Source organism: Ostreococcus lucimarinus, chromosome 2 (assembly GCF_000092065.1).
Source record: "Ostreococcus lucimarinus CCE9901 chromosome 2, complete sequence".
Taxonomy (NCBI): Eukaryota; Viridiplantae; Chlorophyta; class Mamiellophyceae; order Mamiellales; family Bathycoccaceae; genus Ostreococcus; species Ostreococcus sp. 'lucimarinus'.
Genome location: NC_009356.1, coordinates 568663 through 593015, shown reverse-complemented (window position 1 = coordinate 593015; position 24353 = coordinate 568663). Strand labels below are relative to the sequence as shown.

General features: G+C 46.1%; 11 protein-coding genes and 1 pseudogene across 12 annotated transcripts; 4 read left to right on the top strand and 8 right to left on the bottom strand.

Moving 5' to 3' along the window:
- Window positions 1–9: 9 nt before the first annotated feature.
- On the bottom strand, window positions 10–2766 carry AcnB (aconitate hydratase; the record flags this gene model as incomplete). Its single annotated transcript, XM_001416148.1, has 1 exon — window positions 10–2766. One exon carries the CDS (start codon window positions 2764–2766, stop codon window positions 10–12), a length of 2757 nt encoding a protein of 918 aa, XP_001416185.1.
- A 521-nt stretch (window positions 2767–3287) lies between these two features.
- Window positions 3288–4541, bottom strand: Ddx49 (Ddx49-related DEAD box helicase superfamily II protein; the record flags this gene model as incomplete). Its single annotated transcript, XM_001416147.1, has 1 exon — window positions 3288–4541. One exon carries the CDS (start codon window positions 4539–4541, stop codon window positions 3288–3290), a length of 1254 nt encoding a protein of 417 aa, XP_001416184.1.
- Window positions 4542–5059: 518 nt separating this feature from the next.
- Window positions 5060–6295, top strand: Wdr50 (WD-repeat protein; the record flags this gene model as incomplete). Its single annotated transcript, XM_001416393.1, has 1 exon — window positions 5060–6295. One exon carries the CDS (start codon window positions 5060–5062, stop codon window positions 6293–6295), a length of 1236 nt encoding a protein of 411 aa, XP_001416430.1.
- Window positions 6296–6388: 93 nt separating this feature from the next.
- SmoX (predicted protein) lies at window positions 6389–6547 on the bottom strand (the record flags this gene model as incomplete). The annotated part of the gene is made up of 1 exon (XM_001416146.1): window positions 6389–6547. The coding sequence occupies one exon, from the start codon at window positions 6545–6547 to the stop codon at window positions 6389–6391; it is 159 nt and encodes a 52-aa protein (XP_001416183.1).
- Window positions 6548–7071: 524 nt separating this feature from the next.
- Cup201 (uncharacterized protein) lies at window positions 7072–8403 on the top strand (the record flags this gene model as incomplete). The annotated part of the gene is made up of 1 exon (XM_001416392.1): window positions 7072–8403. One exon carries the CDS (start codon window positions 7072–7074, stop codon window positions 8401–8403), a length of 1332 nt encoding a protein of 443 aa, XP_001416429.1.
- Window positions 8374–9855, bottom strand: HecR (chromosome segregation HEC-related protein; the record flags this gene model as incomplete). The annotated part of the gene is made up of 1 exon (XM_001416145.1): window positions 8374–9855. The coding sequence occupies one exon, from the start codon at window positions 9853–9855 to the stop codon at window positions 8374–8376; it is 1482 nt and encodes a 493-aa protein (XP_001416182.1).
- A 217-nt stretch (window positions 9856–10072) lies between these two features.
- Window positions 10073–10739, top strand: CafR (annotated as a pseudogene; the record flags this gene model as incomplete). Its single annotated transcript is given in 2 exon segments — window positions 10073–10138; window positions 10140–10739. Coding segments are annotated over 2 exon segments (666 nt in total), but the record flags the coding sequence as incomplete, so codon positions are not given.
- A 118-nt stretch (window positions 10740–10857) lies between these two features.
- On the bottom strand, window positions 10858–12846 carry Bip (Luminal binding protein precursor, probable; the record flags this gene model as incomplete). The annotated part of the gene is made up of 1 exon (XM_001416144.1): window positions 10858–12846. The coding sequence occupies one exon, from the start codon at window positions 12844–12846 to the stop codon at window positions 10858–10860; it is 1989 nt and encodes a 662-aa protein (XP_001416181.1).
- Window positions 12847–13314: 468 nt separating this feature from the next.
- On the top strand, window positions 13315–13869 carry Cug1 (Conserved Green lineage protein of Unknown function; the record flags this gene model as incomplete). The annotated part of the gene is made up of 1 exon (XM_001416391.1): window positions 13315–13869. The coding sequence occupies one exon, from the start codon at window positions 13315–13317 to the stop codon at window positions 13867–13869; it is 555 nt and encodes a 184-aa protein (XP_001416428.1).
- A 35-nt stretch (window positions 13870–13904) lies between these two features.
- On the bottom strand, window positions 13905–15206 carry Apm1 (clathrin adaptor medium subunit, putative; the record flags this gene model as incomplete). The annotated part of the gene is made up of 1 exon (XM_001416143.1): window positions 13905–15206. One exon carries the CDS (start codon window positions 15204–15206, stop codon window positions 13905–13907), a length of 1302 nt encoding a protein of 433 aa, XP_001416180.1.
- A 316-nt stretch (window positions 15207–15522) lies between these two features.
- Window positions 15523–23037, bottom strand: Utp20 (snoRNA-binding nucleolar protein, putative; the record flags this gene model as incomplete). Its single annotated transcript, XM_001416142.1, has 2 exons — window positions 15523–22809; window positions 22858–23037. The coding sequence occupies 2 exons, from the start codon at window positions 23035–23037 to the stop codon at window positions 15523–15525; spliced, it is 7467 nt and encodes a 2488-aa protein (XP_001416179.1).
- A 301-nt stretch (window positions 23038–23338) lies between these two features.
- On the bottom strand, window positions 23339–24217 carry Olp1 (specific to O.lucimarinus; the record flags this gene model as incomplete). The annotated part of the gene is made up of 1 exon (XM_001416141.1): window positions 23339–24217. One exon carries the CDS (start codon window positions 24215–24217, stop codon window positions 23339–23341), a length of 879 nt encoding a protein of 292 aa, XP_001416178.1.
- Window positions 24218–24353: the final 136 nt, after the last annotated feature.

Genomic DNA, 24353 nt, shown 5'->3' with positions numbered 1-24353 from the left:
TTCAGAGTATTACTCGCGTACATCTGTGTAATAGCTCAATTTGTCGAAGTTGAGGTACTGGTACGTGTCAGTACTGTTCGTAAGCACTTCAACATGGCTCAAGTATTCTTCCTTTGATGGTATTCGGCCTAGAATCGCGCAAACAGCAGAAAGTTCTGCAGATGCTAGATAAACATTTGCACCTTTACCAAGACGATTGGGAAAGTTCCGAGTACTTGTAGAAACTACTGTGCTCTTTTCAGCAACTCTCGCTTGGTTTCCCATACACAAAGAGCACCCTGGCATCTCTGTCCTCGCGCCTACCGTAGCAAAAGTGCTGTAATGTCCTTCAACTTTCAGCTGCAATTCGTCCATCTTTGTTGGGGGTGCCACCCAAAGTCGAGTGGGAAGCTGACTGAGATTGTCGTTCAAAAGCTTTGCCGCAGCTCTGAAATGACCAATGTTCGTCATGCAAGAGCCTATGAACACCTCGTCAACTTTATCACCAACTACAGAAGAAAGTGTACGTGCGTCATCTGGATCATTCGGTGCACATAATATAGGTTCTGTGATTGCGTTCAAATCAATTTCGATCGTCGCAGCGTACTCAGCATCATCATCAGCCCGTAAAAGCTCTGGGGCAGCGAGCCATTGTTGCATCGCGAGGATTCTGCGCTCGAGAGTACGAACCTCACCATAATCATTGGCTATCATCCACTTAAGAAGAGCAACGTTACTAGTAAGATACTCCTTTACGCTTGCTTCGTCGAGCTTAATTGTACAGCCAGCCGCACTTCTTTCAGCACTAGCGTCTGACAGTTCAAATGCTTGTTCACACTTCAGATGCTCAAGACCTTCAATTTCCAAAATACGCCCACTAAAGGCGTTGACTTTGTCTTCTTTTGCGACTGTAAGTAATCCATCTTCAATTGCCTGCAGTGGAATAGCGTGGACAAGATCCCGCAAAGTAATACCTGGCTGTAGATGCCCAGTGAAACGAACAAGTACTGATTCTGGCATGTCGAGAGGAATAACTCCAGTGGCAGCACCGAATGCTACTAAACCAGAGCCAGCTGGAAACGAAATCCCAATCGGGAATCGAGTGTGCGAGTCGCCACCTGTACCTACTGTATCAGGTAAGAGCATACGATTCAGCCAGCTGTGTATGACCCCATCTCCTGGTCTAAGCGATACACCGCCACGGTTGCGAATAAAAGTGGGGAGAGTGTGGTGAGTGTCAACATCAACAGGCTTGGGATATGCAGCCGTATGGCAAAAAGACTGCATGACTAAATCGGCGGTGAAACCAAGACAAGCCAGATCCTTCAACTCGTCACGTGTCATAGGACCAGTCGTATCTTGACTCCCCACAGTCGTTACACGAGGTTCGCAGTATGTGCCGGGAAGTATCCCAGCCACACCACATGCCTTCCCCACCATCTTCTGTGCGAGTGTAAACCCCTTAGAACGTGATTTAGAGACCTGGGGCACTTGAAATACTTCAGAAGGCTCTAGACCCAATGCATTTCTAGCTTTATCAGTCAACGATCGACCAATAATGAGTGGGATGCGCCCACCAGCCTGAATTTCATCCAATAGCACAGGACTCTTCAGGGAAAAAGTTGTGATAACCTCATTTGTGCCATGTTTCTTGACTAAACCCTCATACGGGAATATATCTATGACATCACCCATGTGTATATTCTTCACGTCCATCTCGATAGGGAATGCCCCACTGTCCTCCATTGTGTTGAAGAAAATTGGAGCAATTTTACCACCGATGCATACTCCTCCAGTGCGTTTATTGGGAACGTTCGGAATGTCAATACCCATGTGCCACAAGACAGAATTCGTTGCAGACTTACGTGACGAACCAGTCCCAACGACGTCGCCAACATACGCCAGTGGATATCCAAGTTTTTTGAGTTCGTCGATTTGAGAAATCGGGTTTTGAATTCCTTCACGCGGTGATTTGAGCATCGCAAGGGCGTGCAGAGGAATATCGGGGCGACTCCATGCATCTTGAGCGGGCGAAAGATCATCGGTATTTGTTTCACCTGGCACTTTGAACACTGTTACAGTGATTTTTGATGGTGGTGGGCTCTTCTTTGTGAACCATTCTGCGTCCGCCCAACTCTGCACTACTTGCATGGCATACTTATTTGCTTTATCTGCTTTCTCTTGAACATCGTAAAATGCATCGAATATCAACAGGGTGTCAGAAAGAGCGGCAGCGGCAATGCGACCCAAGTCGTCATAATCAAGTGCATCAATAAGAGGCGAGATGTTGTATCCACCCTGCATGGTGCCAAGGATACGGACGGCATCTTCCCGCGATACTAACGGGCTCACAGTCTTGCCTTTGCTTACACTTGCAAGCCAACCTGCCTTAACATATGCCGCTTCATCGACACCAGGTGAAATGCAGTTTACTAGCATATCATATATGCGGTCTTCTTCTTCGCTGATCGGTGCTTCCAGCAAGGCAATCAGTTCTGATACTTGCTTCGCAGAGAGAGGTTTTGCGGGTATACCGAGTTGGGCCCTGTCGTTTTTATGCTGTTCATACTCATCTAGAATCCCCCTTGTACCGACGCATGCGCTACGGCTCGACTGCACGTTGATAACCGGTATTACGCCTGTACTTCGTGTACGCAACAACGGCAACAGAGTTGTTGAGCTGTCCGCTAAGTCTGACGTACACCGTGCGAGCCGGCAGCCGAGTAGCCCGAAACTTCGCACTCTCACAAGTGATTGAAGCGTACGGTGCGCTGCTCGTACATTCATCGGGTTCGGGTCGCGAGTTATGGAAAATTCCGCGTGCGAACTGGTGCAGCTGAATAAAAAAACTGTGATCGACCGAGTGCTGCGCCACACCTGTGGCTGAGAGATATTGACACATGAGATGAACCCAATCCTGTATTATAGTGTTGTCAACGCTTATTATACACCATCGCAAAACGGCGAAAGTCTAAATTGAGAAACCTTGGGTTTATAAGTCGCGATGGATGCCGTGCGTGCTTGTCCGATGCTTATTCATACGCGCTAAGTCTATATGTAGGTCTAGGTCATGTAGTGTAGACATATGCGTTAGAACCACTATAATACGGGATTGGGTTCATTCTCTATATGTCGGCGAACGTATGATATCAGTATGTATTACTTTCTGGAAACCTTGGGGCGTGGAACCACGCCCCAAGGTTTCTCAGCAATATGCGATAAAAAAACTACGTAATCTGGCGTAGTACCGTGTAATATTACAATACTAGGTACCTATATATAGGTATATAAAACAAAATGTCTAAACATTACTTAGCCGATTGTCGCTTCTTCTTTGCACTGAGCTGCTCATCGAATCCGCCTGGGGAAGCCATGTGTAATTTGGCCATCTTTCTAGAAGCAAAAACTTCTCCCACCAACTTATTAACATCTGCTTCTTGCACATGAAATTCTTCGAGTTCGTGCCCAAGGTGTTTTTCTATTTTCTTGATTTTTCCTACATCATACTGCGTGACGAGCGATATAGCTTGACCAGTCGCGTGAAATCGAGCAGTTCGACCGATTCGGTGAATGTACTGACGAGGATCTGAGGGTATATCGTAGTTGACCACCAATTCAACGTCAGGCAAGTCAAGTCCTCGCGCCGCAACATCTGTCGCGACTAAAATCTTCACCATTGTACTCTTAAAAGCGTTCAATGTGGAGTGTCGATCTCTCTGTTTCTTCGCTGCATGTAGAGAACATGCAGCTATACCGAGATTATGAAGCATATGCGATACCATCTCACACTTCTGAACTGTAGGGCAAAATATCATGGCGCGTGTGGACTTGCTTGACACAAGTTCTCTCAACACGTGAACCAAGTACGTATCCTTGACTTTTTCGGGCATGAAACAGTAGTATTGCGCGCACCCGGTGGGCGTCGTTAATTCACCTTTTTCTTCATAGTAGAAAGCACGTTGACCGAGGAGTGGCTTGAGTGCTATAACGCTTGGTGTTATGGTGGCAGAAAACATCAGAGTCTGGCGCTTCTGTGGCAAATTTGTCAACAGATATCGGAGCTCAGCCTCAAAGGAGGAATCTAGAAGTCTATCCGCCTCGTCTAAAATCAAGAACTTGAGTCTCTGAAAGCATTCTATGGTATCAGAGGAGTGCATGAAGTGCTCTAGTAAACGTCCAGGCGTTGCGACAACAATATGCGGACGTTTCGATAGTGAGCTGGCCTGTCGAAGTAGGTCCTCACCACCAATTACCACTTCACACCTGAGAGACATTCCGACGCTGAAAACTGCAAACTGTTCAGCTATCTGATAGGCCAGTTCCCGCGTAGGGCTAAGGCAGAGCGCAAAGACGCCATGTGGGTCTACACTCAATACGTGCACAACGGGCAGGGCAAAGGCAGCTGTTTTTCCACTTCCTGTGTTGGCAATGCCGATGACATCCCTTCCCTGAAGGATCGGCGGGATGCAAGACTTTTGCACAGAACTAGGCTCTGTAAAACCTAGCTGCCGAATATTACGTAGCAGTACGCCGCTTAAACCAAGCTTGTCGAAAGAGGTCATTTCAAAGAGCTTAAACAGTGCTTGTCCAGTCACACTTGAAGTTCAAAGTGCATTCGCAACTTCATCACGTAGTTTCATCACGAAGGATAGTACAGCGTACGATTCATACTTTGACGCTGAATCGTTTCACTTGGAAGGAAGAGCTCCTGCGTCTCTGTGGTAACCAGCTACGCAGAAATCGAGAACGGCCCTCGTGCCGCCTTTATCAAATCTAGGGTTTAGAACGGGTCCTATTGGTTACATTTCTTTCCATACTGATGCGACATCTACACGCTATATATTGTATATCCGTATATTGAATGTGTAATATATCGGATCATTTACACACAATGCACGCTTCGTAGCCTACCATTTTGTACTTATGTCCGTCCACTCGCAGTCAAGTCGGCTGGCGTCGCTTTTTTTGTTTCTCTCGCAAAGAAAGTCGACGCGCGCGCGAGAGTCTCGCTTGTGCAGAAGACCATCTGTGTAGGCGATATCATATCGCGCTCGACTTGACGTCGCGTACGCTAGTCGAGATGGGAGGCTCACGTGGCCGTGCCTGGATAGACGACCATGGTGACGGCGGTTTCTGCGGAAATTTTGCGAACAAGCGACGGGTGGAGGCAGTTGAGTTTGCGGGTTCTGAATTGGCTCTTTCTCAGCCAGACGAAGAATCTATTTCCTTCATCGGGTCGAAAGTAGTCAAGCGTTGGTCCGATGGTACCCATACCAGCACCGGTCGTGCTTTCCCAGAAGTTGGAAACTCCGCAGTTCGTGTAGGGCTGGAAGCTCGGCGCAACCTGAATCTTCTTGATTTTACGAGGGTGAAAGATTTTGATTTTGACGGCCCCCCTGAGAGTGCAGCTATTTGTGTGCATTTTCACCACAAACGTGAGTTGGCCTTGAGTGCTAGTGCCGACTCTCGGGTGAATATATTTAGGGTGGACGGTAAAAACAACAAGCTGTTTCAGACACTGTCGATAGAAAATGTATCAATTAAGAACGTAGAATTCAGCAGGAGTAGCGATTACACTATTATATGCGGCAAAGGGAACTTATTATTGGGCCATCTTGAGAGAAACACCGTTGAGAGGGTCCACATGCGTAGAGAGACGCTCGTCCGCGGTACCTTTGCTCAAGCTCCAGGCACAGACTTGTTAGGTATTCCAGGATCATCCGAAGTGAATATAATTTCACAAACGAGCCGCACGTGTGTTATGAAACTCAATACTACTGGTACGTCGGTTCGTGCATGTGTATTTTCACACGCCGGGATGGAGATAATCGGCGTCACAGATGATGGATTGCTTTATTGTTGGGATGTTCGGATGCAGCGTTGTCTGAAAAAAGCAGCTGGTTTTGATGACACAAAATGTATATGTTTGACACCTGACGGTGAGAAAATCATCACGGGGCAAGGCAATGGCATAGTCAGCGTCCATAGATTCGCAGATGTGGACTGGAGTGATCCATATAAGAGAAGAACGCAGAGTCCAGCAAAGCGCATATCAAGTCTTTCGACATCGGTCACATCACTAAGTTCAGATCCTCATGGTGATATCATCATCATGTCGTCATCATTCAAGAAGAACGCTTTACGAGCCTTCCACGTCCCTACGTTATCGATGGTCAAAGCTTGGCCAACTAGCTCAACCCCTTTACACTACGTCTCGTCGACAGCTTTCAACAACGATGGCACACTTCTGGCCGTCGCGAATGCGAGGGGTCGCATACTCACGTATCGAGTTTGCTCTCGGCAAACAAATGCATGAAACGCTCGAAGCTAGCGACGTGATGATTCTAAAGTAGCAAGTCGATTTTAAGTGCGCACAGGCCCGGTAGACTTTTTCGTGCTGAAAGTTTCCTTAACATATTTTGCGGCTTGTAGTTCTACGTGGACACCTCGATAACCAGTTCAAACGAGTCGATGAAATGTACAAGGACTGTTGAAGCCGGTGTAATCGCTGCCGGGCCAATGTTGTACGATACTGAGTGATGACATTATTGAATTTTTTCGCCTGCATATCGAGCGTCAGGGCGTGGGCCCTCTTCTCACAAGCACTTAACTGCACTTGGCGCCGTTGGAGCAGTGACTAACTTCATGGTCAATCGAAGGTGGTAACGTGGCAAACTAGTTATATTCGAGTTCCTTAATGTGCTTAAAATCGCCAAAAGTACTGAACATGAATATTGCTAGACCCAACATTCGGTGTTTTCATATCTTCTTACCTTCGCTGCAAGTAAATGTTTCAAAATGTACAACTCTGCCTCCTCCGTCGGCGTTTTCTTAGTAGTACTCGAGTTCGACATGTATCTTCTTCTTCGCCGTCTATGATATGATGGTCCGAATCTCACGATGCCGTTCGCGCGGGAAGAGCGCGCGTGAAGATGACGCTGTCAGGTTAGCTTACATTTTCTACAGTTCTAGCTCGGACAAATAAAAAAACGTGACAATTCTCGAACTCTTCATCTCTTCCCGAACAGCCTTCAGACTCGCGCATCTCAAGCGCGCACCGATAAAACATGCACTAGAGTGCGTAAGAATCGAATGGTGGACCAATGTACTACAGAAAATAAGAGCGTTCAGTTAGACCAGTTGCAGCGGCGGTACCGTTCACAAATACGACGGATAAAACAGTTACAAAGCAGCGGAGCGGAGAAAGTTCAGTTGCGCAACGCAGCAACAGTTCTTCGTTCGATTAAAGATGATATTCGCTTAGAGCACAAAAACAGGACGCGCCGGAAGGTCGTTGACAACTGTGCAAATCTCTATCCACGGGCGTGCAGTATACCTACAGATGACGAGGGCTTTGTAACGTCCTTTCCTGCTGGACAAGTACTCAGTGGTCCAGAGACGGACAAACACGAACTCTTGGATTTTTTTAAAACGTACGGGTTCGTAATCTTTCGCGATATCATCGGTCCTGAAGAGTGCGAAGAAACTGCAAAAGAAATTTGGGACCACTTGGAGGCCAGGAATCCCAGTCTTCAACGTGGCGTCCCACACACTTATTCAGTGTTATCTTCCAAGACCTATGGCCTTGCACCCGAACCAGCACTATTCACAGCACAGATGATAAGAAACAGATGTAACGAGTATGTGGTCAAGGCACTGCGACTTTTATTGGGGCACGCGGATATATTATTGTCACATGACCGCTGGTGCTTCTACAGACCAACAAAAAGTATAAGTATAAAAAATAGCCAACACTTCATGGACATGCCCACCTGGAAAACACCGAGTAATCTTCACTTGGATTTGAATCCTTGGATGTATATAAATGGGAATGTACCTTCACAGACGCTGGACTACAAAAACTTGCGCGATTTTAGCAAAGAGATGAACAGTGTTACACAGGTAACTGGGCCACACCTACAAGGGATTCTATCGATCACGGAGAACAAAAACGAAGATGGCGGCACGGTGCTCGTTCCTGGCTTCCATAGCGTGTTTTCAGATTGGGTCGAACATTTGGGGGCCATGAACAAATATACGAACCACAACGATTCCAGTACAAATAGGCTCGTGTGGCGAGGTCACGGTGCAGGGAGCTTCAAGTTTGCGGCTGTGGACCCTATTCACAATTTGAAACGCAGAATTTCACTTCGGGCTGGTAGCTTTTTAGTCTGGGATCAGCGCATTGTTCACGGTTCCGTACCAAATAATAGCTCCAACCCTCGAATGGCACAATTTATCAAGGCCTTTAAAAGTCACGGGATATCCAAACAGCAGTTCTACGCGAGATCTAAAGCTATCCACAAGCACATGAAAGTAGCAAGAACGCTGAAATTAGATACGCTGACGAGCGACTCACGTCGAGTGTTAGGTCTCGACCCTCATCTTAACAAACTAAACGGTACCAGCGGAGTCAGTATGTAAGCTCCAGTTGTTCAAGAGTTCGTGATTTCGTTGCTTATGCAACATCAGTAAGTCTAACGCAATAAGTAAACTGCCCTGTATGGTTGCTTTCTCGTGTGAAAACAACTGAGACGCTTCGTCGTAACCACTCTGCAATCGTTCCATCACAGTTGATACATGTGACGGATTTGCATCATGAGTGATCAACTGAACTTGTTTCTCTATTTCACGAAGATTTTGAACAAGTCCCTGTATTTCGTCATCACAGCGTTGGCGCTCTTGCTGATAATGAACGTCTGCTTTGTGAAGTTGCTTCTGAAGTGAAACGCACTCGGAAATTTGTTTCTCTTTCACTGCCGAGTTAAATTGTACTGTGCTTTCCGTATTTCTTAGTCTGTCGAGCGTGGCAATATTCCTGGCTCTTATTCGCGATAACTCACTTTCCAACAAAGCACGAAACTCACGAAAATTCTCACTATTCTCTTTCTCATGCATGCCAAAATTTTCCAAAACCTGCAACAGTTTTCCTTCATTCAAAACACCTCTTCTCGACCACGGGAGTCCTAAAGTAGCCAACAGTCCAACATATTCCTCATATTGCTTCTCTAGTGATTCTTTTAAGTCAGCAAGTGGCGCACTATATATAGAGATGGATGACTCAGTATTCACAAGAGAGTCTGAGTCTGACTCTACTTGTTTAAGCACAGGTCGATTTTGCGTTTGTCGGTCCACAGAAATATGAATCTTTTTGCGATAGTCCTGCAAGCTATTCTGGAGGCCACTATAGAGTCGCTGTTGGATGGAAATGCGTGATGGAGTCGTATCTAGGCGCTCAAGTGCAGCTATCTTTCGCTGTTTTAAGTTCCTCAGTGTTGTTATGAAGCTCCGTTTAGTGGCAGTGTATTGTTGCAACTCTACCTTTCTCTTTGAAACGGCATATTTCAAACCTTGCAAACGATTGTTTGCTATGTGCACTTGCTCCTTCGATAGTGGTGACCGACAAAGAAAACGCTCAGCAGTTTTGAGCTCGTACACTTCCACACCTCGCAGAAAATCCTGATATAGCGCCTTTGTCTGTAAATAAAGTAACCTCCCTTTGTTCTCGCTTGTCTCACTTTTCATTTCGTGGTTATCCTCGTATACGAATAAATAAATTAGCCACGTTAAGAAAGGTATCACGTGCTGTTCTGAACTGTATTTCTTTCCAAGCGCCGTAGTATTGACTGGAAAAGGATATTTTAAACACTTCAGCGCAAATTTAAAATGTTCAACTCTATCTGCACCTACGTCGTTTTCTACCAGTTTTAGAACAAACAAAACGACGGAATCTATGTCTCCTGGAACAGCAGTGTTCCAAAATTCTTGCTCCGGTATGTGGAAGGGACAACTCCGCTCGGTAAGGAAGACATTCAGGTTCTCCTGGCACGCTCTAGCATACTCTCGTTCGTGAAATGGCCTCGGATCAGTCTTCATTGTTCGATAACCAAATGACAGATTAGATTATGATGCAGATGTTACTATTGTGTTCTAGTGGCTACCCGATGGTGGGCGTTGTTGTTCCGACTTCAGCTAGCACGCCTCTGGACGCTCAACGGCACAAAAACTGTGCCGAAGCGTTTTTAGCTGGATTCGCCGAAACGGAGAATACATAGACCGTAATTCCTCGCAATATACGAAGTCAATAGTCAAGGGCTTTCAACCCTATATACAGTCCGATTTTCACTATCACATGCTGCGTTGCAACGTTGATATGCTTTATACAGTTAGGGCTGACATTCACTGACGGCGACGGACATCTTGCACACGTAAATGGTCAATACTGTATCTGGCAATTCAATTTCAAAGAGTTCAGCCTCCGGGAAGATGTATACGCGCGCGACTCAATAGAGCTTTTGAAACAAAGCGGCATTGATTTTGTTACCTTCGAAGTGCGCGGTATCGACGTCAAAAAGTTTGGGGAGTTGTTGATGGTCAGTGATGTAGTATTGAATGATGAAGAGAGTTGGATCACATTTCACAGTGGCTACGATTTCGGGTACTTGCTGAAACTGCCAACTTGTAAAGAACTTCCAGAAAAAGAAAGCGAGTTCTTTGAGCTGTTGAACCAGTACTTCCCACAAGTTTACGATATGAAACTCATGATGAAGCGACTAGGCAATATACACGGTGGACTGAACAAACTCGCTGATTTATTGCAAGTAGAGAGGATTGGTCCACAACATCAAGCTGGAAGTGATAGTTTGCTGACTGCTTTCACATTTTTTAAACTCTGTGGTACTAAGTTTAGCGAAGAGGGCATTGATCGATTCAACGGCATTCTGATTCAACGGCACTCTGTACGGTTGAGGGCGGGATAGCTCAGATGTAAACGAAAACATGGAAGGATGAAGGCACTGCTTAATACAAAATCATGCTACTCAATCTCTTACGTCTCTTACGCGTTGCAATCTTCAAGCGTGCCACCGTGAACAGACATTAAAGTTCGTCGTGTTCGTCAACAGTCTCCGAATCGTCCGTTTCCGCGCTCTGATACGCTTTGGCCACAATAGGGTTGCAGACTTCTTCGAGCTGCTTCAGCTGTTCGTCGTAGTCTTCTTTTTCAGCGCTTTGATTTTCATCCAACCAGTCAAGAGTCTCTTTGACTGCTTCCTCAATCGTGTTTTTGTCGTCGTCGTCGAGCTTGTCAGCGAGTTTGTCGGAGTCAGAAATCGTGTTTTTCATGTTGTACGCAAACGTCTCAAGACTATTACGCGAGTCAATGCGTTCCTTCGTCTTCCTATCCTCTTCCGCAAATTCTTCTGCTTCTTCGACCATGCGCTCAATTTCTTCTTGCGACAACCGTCCTTTGTCGTTCGTTATGGTGATCTTTTCTGATTTGCCTGTTCCCTTGTCTTCAGCGCCAACGTTCAGGATGCCATTTGCGTCGATTTCAAAAGTGACCTCAATCTGAGGCACACCGCGAGGAGCTGGAGGGATTGAGGTGAGCTCGAACTTACCCAAAAGATGATTATCTTTAGTCATCGCTCGTTCGCCTTCGAAAACCTGGATCATTACCGTCTGCTGGTTGTCCTGATAAGTGGTGAAAGTTTGTGACTTCTTAGTTGGGATAACCGTATTACGGGGGATGAGCTTCGTCATAACTCCTCCAACAGTTTCAATACCTTGAGTAAGCGGTGCCACGTCTAATAAGAGGATATCTTTGGTTTCATCGCCGCCTTCACCCGAAAGTATTCCACCTTGCACAGCGGCGCCGTACGCAACAGCTTCGTCAGGATTGACTCCTCTGTTTGGTTCCTTGCCGTCGAAGAAGTCTCGAAGGAGGTCCTGAACCTTCGGGATTCGAGTCGAACCACCGACCAACACAATTTCGTCGATTTCGCTCTTCTTCATGCCCGCGTCATCCATGGCTTTTTTGACAGGTCCCATGGTCTTGCGGAAGAGGTCGTTGTTCAGCTCTTCAAATCGGGCGCGAGTAAGGGGTTCAGAGAAATCGATCCCATCGAAAAGAGCTTCGATTTCGACTCGCACTTGATGTTGATTGGAAAGAGTTCGCTTAGCCCTTTCGGCTTCACGTCTAAGCTTTTGCACAGCCTTCACGTCGCCTGATACGTCCTTGCCGTGCTTGCGCTTGATGAGTTTCATGAAATATTCCATGATACGTTGATCGAAGTCCTCACCGCCTAAATGAGTATCTCCGTTCGTGGAGATGACTTCAAAAACACCGTTGTCGATCGTGAGAATCGATACGTCGAACGTACCTCCTCCGAGATCAAAAACAAGAATGTTTTTCTCGCCTTTCTTGTCCAACCCATATGCAATCGCCGCAGCTGTGGGTTCGTTAATGATGCGGGCGACGTTTAAGCCAGCGATAACACCAGCATCTTTTGTCGCTTGACGCTGTGCGTCGTTGAAATACGCTGGGACAGTTACGACGGCGTGTTTGATATCCTTACCCAGGTACGCCTCGGCGGTCTCCTTCATCTTCGTGAGAACCATCGCTGAAATTTCTTCAGCCTGGAAAACCTTCTTGCCTTCTTTGAGTTCAACTTCAATGCATGGCTTACTGTCTTTGTCCACAACTTTGAATGGGAACATCTTAAGATCGCGTTGTACTTCTTTGTCCGTGAATTTTCGGCCGATGAGCCGCTTTGCATCAAACACCGTCCGAGTAGGATTGGCAGACGCCTGGTTCTTGGCCGAATCTCCGATTAGTCTTTCAGAATCGGTGAATGCGACGTAAGATGGTGTGATTCTGTTCCCTTGATCATTAGCGATGATCTCGACTTTACCGTTTACGTATGCACCAACGCAAGAGTACGTCGTGCCGAGATCTATGCCGATCACCGTGCCCGTGATTTCAGTAGGATTTTCGGCGTTGATTGGCAAAGCGCAAACGGCGAAGAGGAAAAGAGAAGCGCAAGCGCACACCACCGCGTTGCGGTATGACGCTCTTTTGATCGGCATCTTGTCGAAAGGGTGATCGCGTCGCAGTCTGCCGAGCGGTGCGCTCGTGGCTCCTTGAAGCGTGCGAGCTCATCACGTAGCCAATCAAAATCAAGCATTTTTCTAAATAGTGAAAAATGATTGGTCGTGCGTCGGGAGAACTCTCGCTTTTGCGTGTTTTTTCAACATATGAAGTAAAGTACATATTCCACGTACCATATAGGTAATGTGGAATCGTAACCTACCAGTAGGCACTTTATAGTGACTGGTTACATACACCTCGCCTATAGGTTACCCCCCAAAGAGTACAATAAGCACAAAACCTCCTGACTTGGCAAGACCCTGTGAACGAGCAACTCGCTTCTCGCACGAACGGGAGAGAAAGCGTGTTCAAGGCAAGTGCTTCGTGCGCATCGGTATCTTGCGTGCCCACATGTTCTCCTTGTAGGACGATTGACGCTTTTCTAACGGGGATAACCAGTCGCGCGCATGGGGTCCCGGAATACCTGGACAGAGACTGAATCGCGCATATTGGCGCAAGAGCTGAGGCGTTCAGCCAGTGATCCGCAAACATCGCACCTAGCAACATGTGTTTCTATTGCGGCTCTTCTACCCAACAAACTCGCGCGCGACGTCGCTATTCGCGTCCGCTGGCTTAAGGGCAACTCTGAAATACCAACTGCGCAGTTTTCCTCCAAGCTCCCTCTGGGCGATTTCATCGAAATGCGTCGATTTAATTCCCACGCGACGAATGTGGGAGTCGGAACGGACACACTTGGTCTCGGCTATTCGAGAGGCGATGGGGAGCCTGCTATTCTAAGCATTGAAAAGCTGCTTAAAGAAAATACCACTTTACTAGAACGTTTCGAGTGTGCACGCACCGGTGCTGATGTCTCACAAGCGGATCTGAAGATGATACTAGATAATCTATTCGCGATAGATTCATTGATTCGATCGAGGTATGACAATGGGAAGACGATGCCCCGAATGCCAGTTCGGGTTGATGTTTCACTAGTGGCAGCTGTTTTTGGTCTTTCTTGTTGACTAATTAACTGCAACACAGTTGTGTAAAGGGAAGCTCATTTTCTGAATCGGAATTCATAACCGTTTGAGCGTGTTATGTAACGTACCCAAGGCAAAGCACTATAGCCATCTTTTTCTACAACCTTGAGATATTTTACCTGCAAGCCACTCGCTGTATTGTAAGGAATCTCAAAAGTAACTCTCACCGGAGTCATTCCAGGAGACTGAGTTACAATTCCAGTGGATGGTACGCATAGTTTAGCCTGTAACTTGAATTCTCGTTTACCCTTGATATTTCGAAGCGTCCACAAAAGTGCATCTTTCTCGGGATCGTACACAACAGTGCCACAGCTACACTGAATTTCTGGAGAAGTTGTATCAGGGCTCACAGGAATCTCAACCTGAATGTTACTAGCAATATTTTGTTCTTTAAAGAGAGTCGAAAGACTGACAGCATACTCTATTCTGCTGGAGTTTGTCGATGACATTGTCGCATTGATATTGATGAGTGGCTTTGCAGGGTGGAGCGTGCGGTATGTCATGAGGTCAAATTTTCCATCAGGCGGAGTAAAGCACAGGAGGTGTTTCATCCTGAACGTCGCCAGATCGACGCAAGGATGGAAAGTCATATCCTCAAGAAACCCATGACCACTTGGCGAAGAGTCGAAGGCTTTCCGTGTAGCTCGTTCGTTGAGACTGAGCTGACACACTGGTAGGCCAGACAACTGAGAGCGTACAGTAAGAGTCCCTGTAAGTTGTGAATGCGTTTCCTTTCCATTTCCATCGACTAATAAGCTGCATCTCTCAATAACATCTAAGAAGACTTCGTTCTTTTTGTAAAAAATCCCGTTCTTTCGCCATGAAATTGTATTGGTAGCAGCTGAAGGCAGGCTTGGTGCCTCAAGACGGTGAGCACGGATTTTGATGAACTCCCCAAGGACTGCAGGTTCTGTAAGCTGAGGATAACCGTTATCGACAACCTCATCGAGTAGCTCATATATGATAACGAAATTATCACGCACAGATTCTTCCATGAAAGACTCAAAATATGCACAGAATATGCCTACTAGTCTGTGGAGGAAAGTAAAAACAGTCCCGATGTCGGCGCTGCTTGCCGCAACGCATGCGATAATTAAATCGTTGTGCGGAACGAACATGAGACGAAGATCAGATTGACTATCGGCAACGATTGGAGCGGAGACAGAGTTCTCTAAATTGTTCGCAAGATCCTGTATTAATCGTTTCAAGCATTCAGACGGCACCTCTCCCCGCCAGTCCCTGGACAAAAGTAGCTGGCAGTTTGAGCTCAGGATGTGGATGGACGAGCAGATGGGTGACGCAACACTTGTTCTACCCATGTTGGAACGCCACTTGAACTGCACGCGGAAGCGTGTAGATACTGCGTGCCTACCTTTCTGTGTTAAGCGCTTTTCGTATCTTGTGTTCGGTTGGAGAACGTGTCGACCGCTATTTTTCGCGGCGCCAAAAAATTAACGAGGCTGCTCGAACCTGAGAACGTTATGTGAATGAACGCGTGATGTCGATTTGGTCGATGATGAAATCGTAGCGTTGAGAAGAGGCGAAGTCTGAGGATGTTGAATTGTGGTGTGGTAAAGGGACAACTCGACTACGTTTCTCTAAATACAAATATCATACAAACGATCGCGAAGGTAACTAGCTAATCACAGTACCGCTTCTTCCTTTCTTAGTTAAGTCAGTTTTCACACGCTCGAACATCACAAGAAAAATCTCGGGAGGCAGTATCAGCTGCAGACTGGAAAATATGTCTCCTGCGATTGCATAGCTCTGTAAGTCTTCCTTGGTGTCGCAACCTTCTATTGTTCGATCCATGCAATGATAAGATAAAAGCAATGCATGATATAATACCATGTTACTCGAATCAATTGGCGATTTGTTTGCGGAGACTAAAGCAGCCATCGATTGGAGTATTGTACGCTTGAGCTCTGGGGACGAAAAAGCGGACTTATGAAGTCTATGGAATATTTGTGAACTATATTTTTCGCTGATCGCCTTTGCGTGTACTGAAGTCATGATTGCCGTCAAACATAACAAAACATCGCCCATGTTTGCATGCTCGACTTTCTTAGTTCGTGATTGTCGTTCAATGACCGTAATCAATGCATCAACGATGAGTTCAATATTGACGTCAGACAATATTGTGAAAGACTTTTCCATTCGAGTTTCGGCCTGAAGGTAAGATCTGAGAACGCGCAACGCAGATGCCTGAATCCAAAGATGATCGTAAGAAACGGCGTGTGGAAGGATGTGTACCATTGCGAAATCAGCTTCACTGCTGAATGCGTCTGAATGCTCACTATCCAGACATTGACTTCGATGGCTGACTGCCCGTTCAAAGCAAATCAGCTGACAATACGTAATAGACCAGTCCACTCCGTCTTTACGTTGAAGAGCCGCACGTATTCTTTTTATCATGTGACCTTCAACTTGCGAGTACACTTCAAATGTAATACTGGCATGTCTAGAAAATCCCAACAGTAAAACTTGGTATGCCGCACGTTGAAGCATATCTTGCCTTTTTGACCATACGATCGTACAAGAGAGAAATTTCATCATTTGCGTCTCATCGACTCGTGAAAATAAGCAATCGAGTGCTCTATTTGCCAACTCACTGCACTGTGAATGCGTATCTGATGCAACGCGGAGCACTAGTGGAAAGAAGAAGAGAGGCCCGTTAGATTTGAGAGCGACTTCGGGCAACTTCAAAAGAAGTGCATGTATCGTTGACAGCACAGACATGCGACCGTCTGCTTGAGGATATTCTAAAGAAGAAATCAGCGTTCGAAGCATATCTTCTACTTTCCTCTCACCAATGGGATACGATAACACGAAACGAATGAATACGTGCGAACACATACTTCGAACTTGCATCGATTGACCCTTCGCAATCGTCAACAGTAGTTCATGCATAAGAGCATACATGTCGTTCTGGACCACTCTCCGCGATATGAGAGAATTGAGTAACAGAAACGAGTTTTTCAGGTCCTGCGCATCATCTGACAAATTTTTAAATGAAAATGACAGCACAAACGACACTTGTGGCAATGTGAGTGTTATCTGGTGATGAGTTTTCATAATGTGTGCAAGGATCTTCAAGCAGTTCTGAGCAAGATGGTCTTTCACAGACTTGCACGACTTAAGTGTACGAATAATCCGTTTAGTTAAGTTTTCTGCGGAAATTTCTTTCGCGAGCAAGCCGGAGCGTAAAAGTTTTGCTAAGATGCGCGTTGCCCCGACCTGTACTTCATATGACGTGCTCAGCAAGCATCGCATCATCAAAGCGATCGTCGTTTTCAAAGCCTCGAGGTCGCTTTCACATGGAAGTCTTTCATCACGCAATTTTTCCGCACACTTGAGTGCATCATATAGTAAACTGATTGCGAATTGATGAATTTTCACACAATACTCTGACGCAAGCAAACTTGTGTCCGTATCACAATCGGTATCCACGGTGGAGGAAGTGATGTATTCTTCAACGAGCGAACCAGCAAGATAAGTAAGATTTTGAACCCCTAGACTTGCATTTCGCAACAATCCTTCATGTAAAGCGTGTAAAATTAGCTCGAAATTCTTTTGACTTCTGCTGTCTGGTGACTCTGGTAGCATCCTAACAAATGTACGAACAAACTTGATCAAAGAATCTCCGTCCTTCAAAAGTGCGGCAATTAAGCTTATGGTTTTCAAGGAATAACTTGGTTTAGCCTCAACAACGGGTTTGGTAGATTTTGAATCCATACGATCTCGCGCGCTTCCGAAGAGATTTGCTTGCAGGGTAGGAACAATTTCCACAAAAACGACTGTGGCGATTTCTGGAGACATGTTCACACAGTTACTCACTAACACATGAATCGCTTTGCCGAGAACATGGAGATGGAAGCCTGTTGTCCGTCCATTTCGCAGAACACGAATGATCAACGGCAAGTGCCTTTCGCCCAATTTGATTGAAATGAACTTGAGAGCTGTCATTGCATTATCGCGCAACTTCTCTGACCGACTGCTCATGTTTTCGATGATGAACTTGAGCATACAAAGTGTCCCTGCTTCGGATTTTTCATGATCAAAAAGTGCCAACATACTCGAAACACATGAAATTGCACTTGTCTGTAGATATTGACTTGAGCCTTGTTCGCTACTTTGAGCGTCACGTCTCAAAGTAATACATGCCTGTGCCAGTGGAAGTGCAGTGGAATATAAAGCCCCCAAATCTGCCGCTTCACCACGGCGAACTAACCGATCATCAAAATCGCCGTAAGGTTCATAGTGTGTTCTCAAATTTTCTAGCATGCAAGTCGCACCGCGCAGATGAAATTTCTGTAATTCTGAGGCCCTGTGCGCAAGGTGCAACAGGCGGCAAATAACCTTGACATATTCCGCAGACTCGAGTATTTTTACCGTGTGACCCAAAGCATCTACGGCCGTAGCTGCGACATCTGCACTTGGATCGCCCAAAAACACCATGAAAAGAGGAATCACATACGTCCAATATAGTCTGGGCTCCACAGAGCTTAAAACTTCAGGCGCATGCAGTTGTCGTATTGCCCGGGCTCTCCTGTGAGATTGGATGTGGCACAGGTTCAGAAATACATCGACTTCTTCATTCTGATCACACAAACAGCAAAAATCAAGAATATGCCCTCGGACCACCGCATATCTTAATAGTTCTATACCACAATTGCGAATAAGAGGGTCCCGTCTACCGAGTAGCTCTGCGACCCAGGGCAACACAGTGTTCACCACTAGCCGTGAACTTGGCCCATGCTGGAAGTTGTAGGACGCTGTTGAACCAACTTCCAAACACCGATATATCAATAGTTTTGCAGAATTACGAAGAATGCTGTCATTTGAACATATATCATGCAGCGAGTTATAAATCCACAGTTGCATTGATGTTTCATCTTCTCCACCCCAGCGTGATTGCAACTTGGCGTATGCCCGAATTCTTCTACCGTGATCCACTTCGCCAATGCGCCCATCCAAGTAAGCATTCAAATCATGAAGTATGCGAACTCTATATCCGTCTTGCGAATAATCGAGTGCTTTGAAGAGATCTAACAATGCTCTCCTAGAGCACGGTGCTCTCAATGTCGCATATAAAAATGCTAACCTCTCAACTGACTCACGTCTGAGTTGCTCATCCAAAGATAGTGCTGAAAGTATAGAGTTTAACATAACGAGCAACTCAGTACGTTTTCCACTGTTCAGACGTTTCGTACACGCCATCTCTAACACATCTTTGAACATACAAATATTCCACGGACTGCAGCGTTCAAATTTGCTTAATTGTTCAAGAATCTGAATTTCAGAGAGCATATCTTCGCCAAATTGCTTTGATGTCGGTATTCTTCCGCGTTTTAGCTCGTTTATAAGTGACATACGAACGCCTGCAGCGATTTTTTCGGACAGATTTGCGACAGTGCAATCATTACCCAACTCAGAATTTACGGAGTTGAGGAGCATGGTGATCATGCTCAAAATTGTTCTTCTACATGGTTCAGATGTCTTTGGGCTGCTCAATACAGCGAAAACATATTCGAGAAGTTTGTGACCGGTGGGAGTTTCGAGGAGTTTGATGAGATCTACACGTTGTGTGATTGAAGAAAGCAGGCACAGCACTGCGGGTTCTTGTGAGCCGGAGCATTCGTTTTCCAAGCCCTTAACAGTATTTATCAAACATTCACTCGCATCGAGCCAATGGCGCTCTATACCTTCGAACTTCACAATCGGTATAATGCGCGCAATCATCCGAAGCGAATTTGACCGCAAGATTTTAAGTCGAAGCAACTCATCATTTTGGATATCTTGACGCTTGCATGCTCTCATGAAAATTTGGAACATCACCGAAAGAATAAGATCCGTGGAGTTTCTCAAATGCATTGGTACCGCTTTATGCACTTCTCGCAGCTGTGACATCAATGCGATCAAGGTACCATGTGAAGCTTCTGATATCGCTGAGTTTATCGCTTGAGTAGAGAATACAGTAGTACCATGACGTAGTCTGATTTCATGAGGTCTCATCAAGGGTACAAACAGCCCATGTATAAATGGTTCCATTTCAGCACATCTCAAACAGCTGAACCATCTCAAAATGATCGACTTTAGTGAGCTAAATGAAGTTTTCCCTGAGAGAATATATTTTGACAGGATGCTTACTATGATACTGATGACATCCTCCCGGTGCCGTTCTTGGATCTTAGGAAACTCATGTGAAACTTCAGAATCCTCTGAACCTTCTTCGAATTGTATTGAAGTTAACGCGCGCTTCACTGACTGAACATCCGTCAGCAAGCATAGTTGCGAAACTCTAATATTAGGGAGATAATCTAACTTCAAAAGGCCCATACACTTCAGCGCTTCTGATGCCAAGTTCGCGTTGTCATCACCCACTAAAGCTTTCAAAGCTGTGAAAACGCCTTCGTATAACTGATGCGCATCTAATTTTGTCCGAAGAAGGAGAGAACGAACCTCATCTTTACTCTGCATAAGCTTTAAGAGAGCTAAAATTATGCCTGAATACCGTGTAGCAACATATCTATATTCATTTCTACGGCAGACTGAATAAACATCCAAAAAGAGATCAAGTACAAAAGTTTGGTCCATAAGTGTGCAGTACTGCAGAGACGTAATCAACAGCTGTAAACGTTGAGACTGTTCTACACTCCGCTCTTGAGGATTGAGAGCTTCACAAACTTCATCACGTGTCTGATCGCTGTCGGTGGGGAACAAAATAATCGTTTCTTGGACATCGTGGTCAGCAATTACTTCCTGCTTGGTTCGAAGGATTTCTGCCTGTAATAACTGAAGCGCTGTAGAATCGGATCCACTCAAGACACCAATCAGTTCTACAAGTGGATCCCATAGTGGATTGAAACGAAGATACAACGCTCCCAGAGCCATATTCAACACCGCAACGTGATCAGAGGCATCAAAGTCGCTGAGTTTCCGAGTCAAGGATCTGATCAAATTGATACTCTTCCTGGAATATTCGAGTATACTTCCACTATCACGAGACAACCTGTTCATATACAAAAAGGCTGTAACACACTCAGTCGACTTGGGTGACATGCCCATATGATTGTTTGCAATAATCGCTAAATACTCAAGAACAGAAACCCTTAAAAGACGATTTTGGGATCGTATGCATTCTGTCAGATCACTTGGCATAAGTTCGGCTGGTATTTCATCGGCTCGCCGTATAATCAAAGAAGTTAGACGTGCTAACGAAGACCACACAGCCGGCGAAGAAATACGACATGAGAGAGTGAAACGAATAAGTTCAAACGAGAACTTGCAATTTGAAGATGTATCAAGTTCTCGACAAAGTATATCAGCTTCAAGTGAAGACATGAGAAGAGCCGATGCACCACTGGAAAGGGCATTTTGATCCACACTTGCCTCTTTTGAACGCTTGACATATGAGACCATGGTAGTAATGACGCTCTGCACCAGTCGAGTGTCGGCAAAATACGGTAAAATTTGGAGAGTTGACCATATTTCACTAAAATCAAGCGATGTCAGCTTACACTCGAAGTGCCACTTCAAGAGTGCATCGTCGATTCGCATCAACTTCGAGTGTAAATCCTTCGAAAATTCTGCCACCTTTTGAATAATCTTGCCCAACATTAAAGAGTTTTCGAATCCTCTAAGAAAAATCAAGTGCGACGAATCTATCAGTAAGGCTTCACTCATGTAATGAGCTGTGACGCATCCCAGTTCAATGTTTTGTATCAGCACCCTTAGTATCAGCGTAATCGAAGAGTTGTCAATAGTCCGTATCAGATCACACCAAGGAAAAGATGTTAACACTGGCATTGCTTTGAACTCGTTACGTGAAGAAAGTGCCGCCAGCAGCCGCACAAAAGTAGTGACACTTGATTGCTCAACTGGTTTTGCACTGGTTGTACAAAACAAGAAGTAAGCGTGTACGAAATCAGAAAGCTTATTGTAGCTATCTGTACACAATTCGAACCTTGTAGAACATATGGATATAGCTATCTCAGATAAGTACATGACTTCTGATATGTTCTTGTTACCCACTTGAGCAGCACAAGAACTGATAACATGTAAAAATGAATTCCATAGTTCTTTGAAGGCGCTCTTGGGTAGAGATGCATCAAGTGAAACAAGTAAGTTCTGAACTATGACTAGACGGACAGTTCCCCGTACCTCAGGTACGAAGTCTGGATCGAAAACTGCTCTCAGCACGCTGTCCGACTTTGAGTGAAGCGCGCTCGCATGACCAACAGCAATGTAGTGTAACATGAATGTCGTTGCTTCTATCCTGTGTTCCTGCTGACTTGACTCACACAGTATAGAGTGTTCCATGATGAGATTTCTGACACTAGCTAAGATGATTTCATTAGTCGAACTTCGTACAGCCGGAGCAACCGCTTGGGCTGCTAGTTTGCGCACATGTTGCTTTGGATGGTTTCTAATATGCCGCGTACACTCTAAAATATGCAGCATTGTAACTTTGCCTGACCGCCATAGTAATGTGCAGAGCGTAGCGAGGCACCGAAACGCCGACTCCACGTGGTTCGCGTCCAATTCCATAGTTCCTTCCAGACAGCAAGTGATTGCCTCAACTGAAAGTGGAAAATATGTGACAAAGCTAGCACCAAGATCTTTCGCTATGGCAACGAGACAATGAAAGAGCGCTTCAAGAGAATAGCATTTTCCTGATCTAATGCCATTCAAAAGAGCTCCCATTACTTCCTTTTTGTGTAAAATGAGCTGAGGTAGACTGAGGCACCTGATAGAAGCCTTTGCTGCGAAACTGTTGAAGTCGTTTGAGCAACATAATTCCTGCCAGTGAAGCAAGGCGTGTTGTAGACAAGTACCGAATGCCTGTTGTCGCACATTGAGATCAAACGCACTGTCAGGATACGGGGCGATATTGATCGCTGTAAGCTGGTCGGCAACTGGCTGTCGGCACATTTAAGGAAAAAAATATGAAGTAATAAAAGCACGCACTTGAAATGTGAACTTGCGCTTCCCTTTCGATTTTTTTCGAGTATGTAGTATCCTGCTCGCGTAAGCAAGGCTCCAGCTCATCATTTCACGGTCGCCTTGACTCGTGCCTTCCGGGCTGAGTTTTCTAGACGTGGCTATGTCCGTCCGGTCCATGGTGGGCGGCGGCTCTGAGCCAGGCATGAGCTGGGAAACACACCAGAGCTGTCGGAAGAGAGGAACTGTACTGCTATCGTTGCACTGGCTGTGGATTAGCGACCAATTTTGTTCTTGCTCTTGAAGTCCGGTCAGCGCGCAACGCAGTGTGATTCTTCCGCGTCCTGACGATGACGGCGAGCTGAGCTGGACCTCAAGTGACACGTCAACGAGGGTTGTGAAATCCAATAGGTTCGCTTCGCTTGATGGTGAAAAAGGCAAACGAGGTTTAAACTATGGAAAGATGACATAGTTAACGATGTTTGACATCTTTAACAAAGAAGCTTCGCTACGAACGTGTTTGGGCAGAACGCGCTATACTACGAAGAGCCGTCAACGCCTCGGCTTCACTGAGATCGTAAGGAGGAAGATGGCCGTGAGCGTTGTGCAAGGCTTCAGTTTGTGAGGCAGTCGCGGGGCGAACGGTGCGCAGTGCGTTGTCGAATTTTTTGATGCCGAGCTCGAGCGCATGAATGAGCGCGGCGCTGCTAGTCGTATCTGCGGCCATCCATACGGTTGCGAGCGAGTCGAACTCCGGAAGACGACTGCAGTGCGTGTGCAGCAATCCGAACACATGATAATACTTTCGAATGTCGCGTGACGTCGGGCGTTCGGTCAGGCTCAACGAGGTTATGACTTGGCGCGAGTGCGCGATGCAGGTCATGAGTTCGCCCTGTAATTTCGATCGCACTTTCGTCTGAGCGAAGCGCTTAAGAGCCTCTCTGCGAGTGGCCACCGAACTTCGTCGCCGCACGCACTGAAGTAACGACGCAGCCGGCGCTTCGTCGACGACGTACGAGTAGCGCCGGAACACGTAATCGATACACGATTGTACAGCGACGCGACCTCGTTGCAGGGATATGGCTTGCATTTGCACGTCATCGACGAGCTCGGCTCGCGTTTCCCCGTCGATGTGGGGCGAGAGCGCGGTGCAACCGAACGAATGGCCGACGTACTTGGTGATGAAGTACTCGTCCGTCGCGGCTCTGTGCCGGATCTCCGCCTCGAACGTGCATCTCCCCGTCGAGGACGCGTTTCTGTCCGAGTCGTCGATCGTACTACACGTGTAAAAGTTCACTTTCCTGCCCGAACGCTTGAACCCGCTCGACTTAAATCGCAACCCGTCGTACAGCGAGCTGCCGTTGGCTAATGATGTGCGCCTCGGCATCACCTTTCGCTAACTCCTGTCAGGAGTTTTAGCTAACTCCTGTCAGGAGTTTTAGCTAACTCCTGTCGGGAGTCAGCGGTGAGAGCTGAACAGTGCTCAAAGTACTTAACAGACAACTTTTTGAGAACGGAGTTGA